This window comes from Cebus imitator, unplaced genomic scaffold, assembly GCF_001604975.1.
Source record: "Cebus imitator isolate Cc_AM_T3 unplaced genomic scaffold, Cebus_imitator-1.0 Scaffold57, whole genome shotgun sequence".
Lineage (NCBI taxonomy): Eukaryota > Metazoa > Chordata > Mammalia > Primates > Cebidae > Cebus > Cebus imitator.
In genome coordinates this window covers 579,941-592,862 of record NW_016107372.1, presented here as the reverse complement: position 1 = coordinate 592,862, position 12,922 = coordinate 579,941, and the positions used below count along the sequence as shown (strand labels likewise).

The 12,922-nt window shown below is 49.8% G+C and overlaps 2 protein-coding genes across 2 annotated transcripts in view; both read left to right on the top strand.

The window, feature by feature from the left end:
• Nucleotides 1–2,467, top strand: part of CUNH2orf72 (chromosome unknown C2orf72 homolog) — an 11,214-nt gene extending 8,747 nt beyond the window's left edge. The window contains exon 3 of the mRNA XM_017529047.2: nucleotides 585–2,467. Coding sequence (XP_017384536.1) covers nucleotides 585–724 — 140 coding nt within the window. The 3' untranslated portion in view covers nucleotides 725–2,467. The remainder of the gene's footprint in view (nucleotides 1–584) is intronic.
• An 8,067-nt stretch (nucleotides 2,468–10,534) lies between these two features.
• Nucleotides 10,535–12,922, top strand: part of PSMD1 (proteasome 26S subunit, non-ATPase 1) — a 116,752-nt gene continuing 114,364 nt past the window's right edge. Inside the window, exon 1 of the mRNA XM_017529044.2 lies at nucleotides 10,535–10,712. Coding sequence (XP_017384533.1) covers nucleotides 10,697–10,712 — 16 coding nt within the window. The 5' untranslated portion in view covers nucleotides 10,535–10,696. The remainder of the gene's footprint in view (nucleotides 10,713–12,922) is intronic.

Sequence of the window (12,922 nt, the reverse complement as noted above, 5' to 3'; positions counted from 1 at the left end):
TTTTTTTTTTCCTTTGGCTGGTACTGGTTGCTCCTTTCTATGTTTAGTGCTTCTTTCAGTGTATCATCTTTAATGCCTGAATTTCATTACATGTGTGAGCCATAGTTTACTCAACCAGTCCCATTGTTCGACATTGAATCAGGACACTTTCAACTGCAAGTAACGATACCATGACTCACACTAGCACAAGCAGCAAGAGAAATCGTTCTCTCACCTAAAAGACAGTCCAGAGGTGGAATTGGCTTCAGAGTTGGTTGATTCAGGGGCTCAGGGACCCCACCAAGCACCCAGGCTTGCTCCCGCTGTTGGGCCTTCTTCAGTGTTAGTTTCATGCCTAGGCTGGTAGCAAGATAGCTCCAGCAGTTCCACTAATTATTCCTAATTATTTTCTTAGGATAAAATCCTGGAAGTGAAATTTATGGGTCAAAGGGTATATACATTGTTAAGGTTTTTGATGTGTATTTTGTTTTTGTTTTTGTTTTTCAAGTAGATATTTACTGGGGCCAACTTTCTCTTTTTCCTTCCTAGATAACTCACTCAACCTTTCTCTTCTGATTCAGTGATTTCTTCTCCTCTTATTCCAGATAACTTCCAGGAACCTGAGGAGCAGCTGGCGCTAACAGCCATGTTTCCCAATGGAGACTGCGAGGACCTTGGAAGGGGGTCAAAAGCCTGTGATGGAGTTGTCCACACTCCTGCTGAGCCCAGCGGAGACTCTAGATGAAGGCTGGCCCCTTGCGCTGTCCCTGGCTTTAACTTACAGAGTGGGGCCTGGCTCCTTCTCACTGGCCCCCAGGTCTCCATGGGGACTCGGAAGCCCCCGCCTGCTGGAGGCCTGCCAGCCACACTCACAGTTACCAGCTAGACAGTGGGGCTCACTAAGACAAGCAGGACCTAAAACAGTGTCTCCCTGGAAACCTACTCCCTACCCAGCATTTGCTGAGTCTGATCACAGGGAGGTGATTTTGTCTCTCTGGCTCGGTTTTTCTGAGCCACTGGGACAGATGGCTCTCTGCTTTGAGGCTCTGCAGTGCTGTGGCAACCCACGGGGCGTTTGCAGTTTTCCAGGCACATGCATGTGCACCCATCATTGAGAATGCAGCTGGGAAGAACTTTGAAGCAGAAGTCATCAGAGCTGAGGTGTGACCTTGCACATGTCACTCAATCTCAGGGGCTTCTGTTTCACAATGCATGAGGGGGCCACCAGCCCAGCAGCTTTCAACCAGGGGCAGGTTGTCCCTCCAGGCAGCATTGGAAACGTGTGTGTGTTGAGGGGGTCACAGTGACTGTGGGGGCACCCCTGGCATCTAGTGGGCATCTCACAATATGCAGAACAGTCTCCAATAGCAAAGAGTTAATTGGTCCATTCAATGCCAATCATAGAACCTTTGAGATATTCTGGCTGAGCCAATCCCTTCTTTCTGTCAGAGCTCCCCAGAACAGAGAGGGTCAGGCTTCCCCAGACCTTGGCTCCCAGAGCAAGCCAGAATAAAGACTACCCCGTTGCCTTGAGGGCTTGTCCGGCCGGGGCGCGCTGCAGGCCCGGGACAGAAATAGCCATGCATGCCTGTGAGAAGAAAGAGCCTCTTTCTTCCCATGTTGACATTGACTCTCTGTGACAAGTCCTTTGGGCATAAGGATGCTTAGGGAATTCCTATAGGTACCGAACAGAAGGAAAGCTAGGGGCTTGGACTCTTGGGTATAGGACTCTCTCTAGCTCTCAGGTCCTAGCCCAAGCTCAATGCAAACAGCCCAGAGGTTCTAGAATCCCTTCCTCTGTGTCTGTGAGTCTGATACAATCGATGATGTTCCCGTAGAGCCGGGGAAGCTGTGTGTTTACTCACAGAGGGAACTCACGATCACCTCCCTCGTCTTTTTGCCTGCCCTTGGAGAATTCCAGAGTCTTCGGAATGGCAAAGGCAGCTCCTGGATTTCCCTGGAGGGGAGGCGCTAGCTGAGGGAACAGCTCCCTTCATTCATGCTGCACAGTTTATTCAGCAGACACACAACTGTGCCTACCATTTGCTCAGCGCCCTGAAAGGTGCTGCCTAACTTTGATGCGTTATTTCAGCTCTCCCCACGATGGTGCCAAATGGTGCAATGGGAAGCTTGTTTTGACTGGGGGCTCTATGATACTAAGGAGGGGCCCTCCCTGCTCTGTGCCTCAATCGATTCTCCATAATAAGGAATTGAACCCTATTCCTTCCCTGCCTGATGAGGATGGTGTGAGGACGAGCAGGACAGCATCTTATTTGGGGTTTTTGGTGGCAGGCCTCATTTTAGTCCTGCGGGCTGCCTGCCCTTCGACCCACCCAGCTGCCTCCTTAGAGTCAAGAATTGTGATTCACTGATTTTATTGATTTTGTTTTAAAACAGGGAGATTGGTATTTTTGAAGCTGCTATAATTTTCTATTTCTTTATTAATTTCTTTGTAATCCTCCGGTTAAAGTTTTCTTATTTGGTGGGAGAGGGAGCTTGTTTAAAGTTTGGAATTTGTCTAGGGCAGAGTTATAAGACTTCAAAACTTTTTGTATTTGTTGCCAATATTTAAAACCTGGAACACAGGCCGGGCGAGGTGGCTCATGCCTATAATCCCAGCACTTTGGGAGGCCGAGGCAGGCGGATCACCTGAGGTCAGGAGTTCAAAACCAGCCTGGCGAACAAGGCGAAACTCCGTCTCTACTAAAAAAAAAAAAAAAAAAAACAAAAATTAGCCGGGTGCAGTGGCACACGCCTGTAATCCCAACTACTCGGGAGGCTGGAAGAGAACTGCTTGAACCTGGGAGGCAGAGGTTGCAGTGAGCCGAGATCGCGCCATTGCACTCCAGCTTGGGCAACAAAAGAGCGAAGTTCTGTCTCAAAAAAAAAAAAAAAAAACACTTGGGACATTGCATATAGAAATACCTAGTTTTCTGGGTGGAGGATGGGACATGCTGTCATCTGGAGTCTGCCGCGGCTCACACCCAACATCTTCACCCCCTCCCCCGCCCTTCCCATCCCCCACTGCCCTTCACTCAGAAAAGACACCTGCCCAGTGCTGGTCCAGGCAGGCATGTGAGTTTGTAACCTCTGCCCCAAAGGATGGTTTACACATTATTTTTTTCTTTACCTTCAGTATTCCTGTGAATGGTTCAAGAGAGAAAGTCTTTGTTTACTAAGATTTGGGTTCTGCCTCCCAAGTGACAATGCAGGGCTGAGATCCATCTCAGCTTCTGCGAGATGTGGCCACTATACGCACCATCGTTGTAGGGACAGTCTCATTGCTGTCTTCTAGAAGACAGGAGAGTTAGGTGCCAGGAAGGACAATCTTGATGGTGGGTCCCTTCCTTGAGGGACTTTAAGAAGGCATAAAGGTTGGGGTGGGGGTGGGGTGCGAAGGAGGAGGCCCTGGATTAGGTCAGTGGTCCCTGGGAGCCATCGGCGAGAGGCTTCCAGCCAGGTGACAGTCTGGGCTCTCGGGTACTAATCTTTCTAATATGGCAGTGGCTGTGCCGCTTCGGACTTGAATTGATAATTCCCATGTCTAATAAAACCAAGAAGTACCTCATTGATATCTTATTGCAAACAGAATGGATCTTCTTTATTCTCACAAAGGGCGCCTTGCCAGGGCCCTTGAGAGTAGGGACACTTAGCAAATGGAAGTCTGTGGCCTGAAAGCCTCCCAGCCTCTGCCTGAGTGACATCTCCCCTGCCCTACCAGCTGGGGTTGGAAAACATGTTGCTGGAAAGCTTAAGTATATATTTTGAGAAGGGTTTTTAAATTTTTATAGAGACAGGCTCTCACTACATCTCCCAGGCTGGTTTCAAACTCCTGGGTTCAGGTGATCCTCCCACCTCGGCCTCCGAAAGTGCTGAGATGACAAGATGTGAGCCACTGTACCTGGCCTATTTTTAAAAAGATAGCATTCAGCTTAGTATGCAATGGTGTGTGTGTGAGCGTGTGAGCACACACGTGCATGTTTATCCGGAGCTAAAACAACCTCACTGAGTCTCAGAGAATGCTTTGTACTATTTAGGTCACATTTTTTCTCCTCTCAAAGTGTTTGTCTCCAAAACTTAGTGCACAAGAGTCCCTTGGTTGGCAAATCAAAAACTTAAGCCTGTAAAGGGGCCAGGAACTGAAGCCCCAAACCTTTGATCTGAATGAGCACCCCTCACCCTGGCAGAGAACCGTGGATTCGGCCTTGCTGGAGAAGGCGAACGACTGCCGAGTTAACTTCAAAGCAGCCTGTGCTTTAAAGTGTAGCAGAGCAAAGCTGCAGGGTTTACTCCCTGGGGTCAGGAGGCCTGGACTTTGTCCTGTTTGTAGGGCAAACATAGCCAGCCCAGTGGGTGAGTGGAGGAAGCTGGCTGTTTCTATCCAAGGGCTGCATAACCGCTTCTGAGCTGATTTCGTGTGTTAGTGGATCAAGGATTGGGACAGACGTGGAACTTGGCCTGGGCAGCCTGCCACTGTGTAACCCTGGAGCTGAGGAAGGAAATGGGGTGCAGGGCAGGGTGGATAGCCAGGATCCTGTATGGACCCTTCAGACGCCTTTGGCCTGAGCCAGAGCCCTCTGGGTCCCTTATATTTGGGGCAGCCTGATTGGGACTGGAGGCAGACACGGCCCTACTGGGCCATGCCATGTTTCGCACCATAGTAGGGGATGTGGGGTAGCTCAGATCCAAAGCAGGGCTGGGCACTGAGGCCACTGTGGGGCTGGTGGCTTTGGCAAGGGTGAGAAACCTCTCTGGTGTCCTCCCTGGGATCCCTACCCCAGCCAGGGCTCCTGCCACAAATGCAGGCCGAGGACTGCCTGCTCCTTGACCAGTGAAATTCACACACCCTCAAGGAAAGCTTGTTGCTGTGCTAGTCTGCACTTAGAGTAATTAAGGCCTCATTTAGTCCTGTGACCATGTCTACTTTGAAGTCCTGGTTGCAGAAACTTAGTCTCTGTCTTGTAGCCCTGAGTTCCTCCTCTTCCTCACCAGTTAACGATATCTCACAGCAGGGTGTTATCTTGAATCATTACCCCAAGCCCAGCCTAAACTCACCCTAACCACCACTGTGCCAGGTATATAACTGGCTCCAGAGCTCTGGCTGCCAGGGTAGCCCCCGCCCCCAGCCCTTTGCTTCTGGACAGGAGTGGGTCTCACCTTTAGCCTCTGCCCCCGGTTCTGGTCTGACCCAGCACATGGCAGCTCCAAAGAGCAGACAAGACCTTGAAGCAAGGCCAAGGGGCCAGGCCTAAATGGCGTTAGAGGGATGAAGGCCCAGGAGAGGGTCTAAGCCAGCCCTGTCTAAGAGGAATCTAACACAAGCACATAGGCAGATAAAATTAATTTTAATAATACATTTCATTTAGCCCAATATATCTAAAATACTATTTCAACTGTAAATTATCAAGACATTTTTTTTTTTGAGATGAGGTCCCGCTCTTGTCGCCCAGGCTGGAGTGCAGTGGCACGATCTCAGCTTACTGCAACCCCTGCCTCCTGGTTTCAAGTGATTCTCCTGCCTCAGCCTTTTGAGTAGCTTGGACTATAGACATGTACCACCACACCTGGCTAATTTTTTGTATTTTTAGTAGAGACGGGGTTTCGCCATGTTGGCCAAGCTGGTCTCGATCTCCTAGCCTCATGATCCACCCGCCTCGGCCTCCCAAAGTGCTGGGATTACAGGTGTGAACCACTGTGCCCAGCACATCGAGACATTTTGCACTCTGTTTTGGAAATTGTCTTTGAATCCTATGAGAAGTTTACACCTACAGCCCAATTCAGATACTATATTTTCATCAGAAAAACTTGATCTGTATTTAGATTTCATTATATGTACAGTCGTAAACATTCACATCCTCAAATTGTTTCAGGTGTACTCAAAGTTTTTACAGTTACAGAATTAGTATCTATTTTTAAATTTTCATTAATTAAGAATGCATTTCCTCAGTTGCAGTAGCCACATTTCAGCTGCTCAATAGCACCTATGGCTTGTGGCTACTGTCTTGGACAACACCCCTCAAGAACAGGGGAAATAGGAGGGACGCAGTGGCTCAGCCTGTAATCCCAGCACTTTGGGAGGCCGAGGCGGGCAGATCACGAGGTTAGGAGATGGAGACCATCCTGGCCAACATGGTGCAACCCCATCCCTACTGAAAATACAAAAAGTAGCGGGGTGTGGTGGCGCACACCTGTAGCCCCAGCTACTCAGGAGGCTGAGGCAGGAGAATCGCTTGAACCTGGGAGGCAGAGGTTGCGGTGAACCGAGATCACGCCACTGCACTCCAGCCTGGGCAGCAGGGAGAGACTCCAGCAAAAAAAAAAAAAAAAAAAAAAAACAGGAAACAGGAGAGAGGCCTGTCTTGGGAGTTCATTGTGATTTCTGCCGCAGTTGCTTCCCCTGTCACCCAGAGCTGGCTGATCATCCTGACCCATGGGCAAGGCAGGACAGCAACTTCCAGCAGTCGGCTTGTGCAGGGCAGACAGCCTTCCAATTGCCCAAAATATGCGCCCTCCTGGACACCATCCTTGGAAGAGAACCCAGTTCCTCTGATAGCTTCACCGATCCTCTCGTGCCTCAGTCCACCCAGACCAATGCCAGCCTTGGTGAGGCGTTTCCCTCTGACCAAGCACCCACCCATGGGAGGCCAGTGTCACCTGGCTGCGTTTCGCATCTCTTCTCCCATGAATAAATGCTTTTACTCTAAAAAAAATGTGGCGGGCGTGTAGTACCCGAAACAGCCGCCAGCCTTGTGCTGAGTAGCCGCAAGATCTGTGGGTGTTGAGCGCAGCGCGGCGCGTCCCAGCGGCCCTGCCAGGCAGGTGGGCCCAGCAGCCCTTTTCCTTTTGCGGGAGAGGCCGGGCTCCGGGGACGCCCGCGGCCACAGCGCTGCGCTGCGAAGGGGCAGAGCAGGGATTTGATTCCCGACGTCCCGGGCTTCACGGGCCGGCCCTTTCCACCTTATCTCCGTGCAGCTCAAGAGGCAGTGGAGCTCGATTCTGGAGGGGAGAACCAAGCCGGTCTAAAGCCCGGGGATTTGAAGGTCCGCAGGCTGCGCGGGGCGCTAGGGGCGCTCACGGCTTCCTCCCGAGCGCCCGCCTCCCAGGAGGCATTGCGCCCCCTAGCGGGCGCCGCGGACACGCGCGCTGGGCAGCTGGGAAACCAAGGTGGCCTCGCCCGGAAAGAGAGCGCCTAACCCAGGGACAGGCACAGCCACGGTTCCCTTCCTTCACCCTGACAAGGCCCCCAGCCCAGCCGATACCTGGGTGAGGCCCCAGCTGACCTCAACTGGGCTTCGAGAAGTTTTGCATCACTCAACTTTGGAGGGAGGTTGTTTCTAAACCAAGCACATCCTGAGAATTCTCTCTGTGATTTTACTATGTCCCAAAAAATAGAGCTCATTTTTAGAGTCTTGGACAGGGCAGGGGTTTCAGAACCGCAGGTCGGAGTTCTAGCCCTGTGCAATAACTAACTGATCAGTTCAACTGATCATCCAAGAAACGTTTATTGAGCACCTATTATGTGTCCAATACTGTGCTAATTACTAGAGGGGACAGTGAGGTGAACTGTGGTCCTACTCAAGATGTGGTCTTGCTCTTGAGTAGTTCCTTGTCCTGTTGGGACTCGGGCAAGGAGACGTATGCCAGCTGTGTGGGGTAAAGGCTTTAAGGGAGCGCCTGGTGGGCTGGGCCAAGAAAGGCTTCCTGGAGGAGGTGCCACTTGACAGACTCAAAACAACTCTTGTCAGCCTGGAGTGTGGGGAGAGGGCCTTGACAACAGAGCTATGAGCAGGTACAAAGTCAGCCACAAGGTACATGGCCACATGGCCACTCTGGGACCTTCAGGGGTTCAGGATGGCTGGAGTATGGCACGCCAGAGCCACATGCGAGCCACACAAAGACGGTCTCACCATCCTGGATGAGAAAGCCGTGCCCCTGTTGGTTCTGATCGTGCCTCTGGCTGGCTGTGAAGAGTGGACCGGAGGCTTCTGGGACCGTAAGCAGGAAGCCAAGGCTGTGGGAGGCTGTCGTAGCCTGGAAAGAAGAGGGGATGCAACTGTTGCGTAATGGAGTGAGGATGAGAGATGGTCAGTGTGAGAGATGAAAGAGACACCTGGTGCTGACTGTTGCCAGGGAAGAGAAGACTCAGGTTTCTGCTGCAGTGGCTGATGGATGCCCTTCGCCCACACTGAGATCAAGGAAGGAAGCACACAACCGTGGGGCAACAACAGTGTGCGCAACGTGGAGGTCACTGAGTTGAAGGAGACTGTGAATCCGCCAGGCAAAGATGCCCGGGAGGTGTGTGAGTCTGTGCTCAGGAGAGAGGGCCGGTGGTAGAGACATGTTTTATCAGCCGCCACCTTGTGCATAGCAGCCAATGGCATTTCACTCTTACAGGGGGCCCAGGGAGTGAGAAGAAGGCTATGGACAGAAACAGAAGAAAGGAACATAAAAATAGAGTCCAAGACGGGGACTGAAGGTTTTAAGGAGCAGAAGTGATCAGAGTTGAGTTTCGAAAAGATTGTTCTGGCAAAAGAATGCAGAATGGACTGGAGAGGGAGAAGTCACAGGCATGGGACAGTCACCCAGGAGGGAGAATAGAGTCCCCCAGGCAGAGGAGCCTGGAGTCTGTGTCCAAGATGTCCTTTTGCCCTTCTCGCAGGTTCACGCGAGGCTCACACGGGGCTGTGGCAATGACACACACATCCAAGTGGAAGACAGGACTGTCCTCTCTTTACAGAACGCCCTCTCCTTGAAGAGCAGAGGTGGCACACTGTCCACCTCTGTTTTAAAACATGTCGAATTGGTAACCAACATTTAAAATTCTGGAGATATTGCATGGATTCTGATTTCTGGCTTCTCTTAGAAAAAGCCCAAGTCTTCCAACAGTCACCCTGCGTTCTTGGCAGGAACTGAGTAGCATTTCTCTCTTTAGATGGGGCACTCCCTCTTTATCACAGTCCCCACCGCCCCCAGTGCCTCCTTGACACTGTTAGTTGCCATTCACCATCCCATGGAGCTTTTATCTTCTTTCGCTGGGCCTGCTTTACTCATTCTCATTACCTGCTGGCATTTGTTTGTGACTCCTCTAGGGTGTGGGTACACAGGTGTCTTCATGTGAGGGCTTGATGGAAGTGCCCCCGGAGAACGATACCCCAAAATCATCTGCTTATTTTGCATGCACATCTTCTCGAGCCTCACCCTTCAATCTGAGCCACGGGCTCTTCAATCATTATATTTCGCATATTTTAAACAACCACAGTTTAAGAATTCTATTTTTCTTTCTTTTTTTTTTCTTTTTGAGTTGGAGTCTCGCAATGTCACCCAGGCTGGAGTGCAGTGGCATAATCTCAGCTCACTGCAACCTCCCCCTCCCAAGTTCACACAATTCTCCTGCCTCAGCCTCCTGAGTAGCTGGGATTACAGGCACACATTGCCACACCTGGCTAATTTTTTGTATTTTTAGTAGAGATGAGGCTAACATAACCTCACACTATGTTAGCCAGACTAGCGATGGCCAAACTCCTGACCCTGTGATCTGCCTGCCTTGGCCTCCCCACACCCGGCCAAGAATTCTAATTTTAAAAAAACCTCACACATACAACAAAATATGTTATCAAGCACATTTAATTCACTGGCAACCACAAGACATTAATTGTGCCCCTAGGTTAGGCCATAGAAATGAACTTGCCATCGCTGTCCAGTTGAAGAGTTTAGCTAGATAGTGCAAAGCCAGTGGCTTTAACAAATGCTACCGTTTGCCACTATTCTTTGTCAAGACTTTGTCAGTACTGACTCTTGAAATAAATTGGCCACTGAAGCTATTAGAAGACTGTAAATGGCCATTGCAACTGCCATTTCAAATTTCTGAAGATGTATTAGAAACGAAGAACCCACTGCCATCAGGGGAAAGAGGACCTGGGCAGATGGAAGGAAAAAATGAGAATGGAAGACATTTTTTCTCCCTTGGAAAGGCTTTCACCATGTAACTACTGCACGTGTTAGTAGCTTGATAACACTGGACATTATTCCAAAAGTAAGTAAAAACTTTTATTGTTCAGCTTTATAATAAACCAATGATTACTTGTGAATTTATTATAATAATAAAGCACTTCTATGAGGTTTTTAAAAATTTTTTGAAGTTAGGCATTGATTTAGAAAACAATTGAAAACCACTTTTCTAAGAAAACGCAGTTTGTGGCAGCCCCAATTCCGGAGTTACTAGCTGGTGAGAGATGTGCTGCAGCGAGACCTCCCACCAGCAGGTGGCACCGCGCGCACTGCTCGCACCTTCCCTCAACACCCTTTCTCTCAGCAATGGCGGGTGATGGTGGAGCCCTCTCTTTATAGGGGTGGCCATTCTAATGCCTGACCTCGGGTGCAGACCAGTGTTCCCACCGCGCGAGAGCCCTGACCTCTAGGAGAGTTAAAGAAAACAGTGATGTTTTCCGTGTGCCCTTCCGCGAGGATTCGGGAGGAGACCGCGGTGCAGAAGACGCAAGCCAGGGGAGAATTCGCGCCTAGCGACAGGCGGGGCGGCGGGCAGCCCCGGGGCGGCGGGGTCCTGGCGAGAAGCGAGCCGGCGGCCTGAGGAGGCGACTGACTGAGCAGCGCACCCGGGGAGCGAGGAGGCGCGGCGGAGTGAGTGGGCCCTGAGCTGACAGATACACAGCGCGGCTGGAACTGCAAGCGAGCTGACCGGCGAGTGAGGGGCGTAGCCATGATCACCTCGGCTGGTGAGTGCTGCCCCGAACAAGCGCCGGGAGGGAGGAGCCGCCGCCGCGCCGGCTTTTAGCTGAGTCAGGGCCGGTGACTGGGCGCCTCCCGGCGGAGCGCCGGCCTGTGCAGCTCCTCACTGGCCAAGGCCCATCCCCGGGCCAGAGTCTGGGAGTCTGGTCTGGCCATTGCGTGCTCCTCTGGCTTGAGGGAATGAGCCGAGTCGACCGCTTCGGCATCCCTCCCCAACCACACCCCCGTGCCAGGACCCGAGGGGTTCCTGGGCCTTCCCCCGACCCCAAAAGGGTTTCCCTTTTTTCTCTGCCTCCCATTCTGGGCCATGTGAGGTTGTCCAGCCCTAGTCCTTCCCCATAGGGGGTCGGGGTAGGATGGGCCCCTGTGCCATTGAACAGCAAGACAGCCCCCGGGCTAGGCAGCCTAACTGCTACGTAAGTGCTTCTGGACGTGGCCGAGCCCCATTCTCCTTAGAATGAAACCTGAAATTAGGTTTCAGATGGGTCATTTCTGGATCTGATCCAAGGGTATTCATTCAAAGCACCCAGAGAACTTTTATGTTCGATGAAGACCCTGAAGATGCCTTGGAGATACCTTTCTACTGCGAGCCTCCTTACCCTTTCGAGATTATGTGCTCAGTTTATTGATTTTACATTCAAGAAAGAACGTATGGGTCTGCGGAGCAGGTTTCATACACAAACCATTGCATTGGTAGATTCTCGTAGTGACATTTGCAATGGAGTCAGTTACAGAGATCAAGTTTCAATTGGAGACGTAAGCTCTCTCTTACAAGTTGACTTGCATGTAGCTGTCCAAAGCTTTTTTCCCTTGCCTGTTTACATACCTTTTCTTGTTTTCTTACTCTGCTTAACTCACGAAAAAGTTTTTTGTTGTAAACAAACTGGTGAGCAAAAGACAGTATCTGTGTGATAAGGTGATCAAAACTTTGTTTTAATGGGGATTGGTTAAGGAAATCAGTGGTGATACTGGGAGACATAGTAGTTATTTTCAAACATTCAAAGAGCTGTCGTTTGTATCTGGAATAAGACTTTTTGTCACTAAGGGATACAAGTGATCGCGAGATGAATTTTAGTTCAGTATTGGGAAGTTTTTCCAGTCAGAGCTTTGTAAAGATCAAATAAACTCACAGTTTCTTGCCACCTCTAGGCCTCATTCTATTTCACATCCATCTGTTACCACTGTTCTTCTAACTTGGCCCAAACCACCTTCATTCATCTCTTGTCTGGGTTACTGTGTCGGCCTTAAGGCTTTGTTTTTCGACAATTACCTCCATACAGTCCGTTTTTCTTGTGGAATGTGCTTTTAAAAACTTTAATCACCTAATACTTCTTTGCTTAAAATCCACCAGTGCTTCCATTGTGTTTAGAACAGCCGTATCAAACCCTTTGAGTTCGAGGACTTTTCTTATCTGTGGTGGTGTATGTGAAAATTATACACAAACCTTTTTCTTTTTTCTTAGCTCATTAGCTATCATTAGTGTTAGTGTATTTTATGTGTGGCCCAAGACATTCTTCCATTGTGGCCCAGGGAAGCCAAAAGGTTGGACACCCCTGGCATAGAGTAAAATCCAGACTCTTAACCAAGGACCCCCATGATCTGATTCCTGCCTTGTCTTGTGGTACTGTCTTCTTCCCTCGATACGTCCTAATCACACTGGCCTTTTTGTTCCTTCATTATGTCGGTTTCTGTCCTATCTCGGGGCCCTGGCACATTCTGTTGCTTTCTAGTCTTCTCTTCCTCAGGTTTTCCCTTAGCTTCTCAATCTTTAGTCTCAACTCAAATGTTATTCTTCCCTGATCACTCTATTAAAACACGCTGGCTCTGTCTCCATCACAGCTCTGTAATTGCCTTGTTTGTTTACTTGCCTGATTACTCTCTTTCTCTTCCTGGTAGAATTTTGAACAGCAAGTTTGTTTTCACAATTCTTAGAACACTGCTGAGAACATGGCAGAAATTCAAAAGTTTTTGACTGAAGAGCTCAGTCAGCCAATCATAGCGGTTAATCAGTCCCTTGAGGTTTTAATGTAGAGGTTGAAAAAGCACTTGGTGACAATACAATAGACTAAGCCTCTTTAGGATGGCAAAACTAATAATTTTTGAGGTCATATCCTGGATTCTGTGATGATCGTATAGTGTATATTTATGACTGATTTAAGTTTATTGGATTGTCAACTTCTGCTCCAAGTCTTTTTTT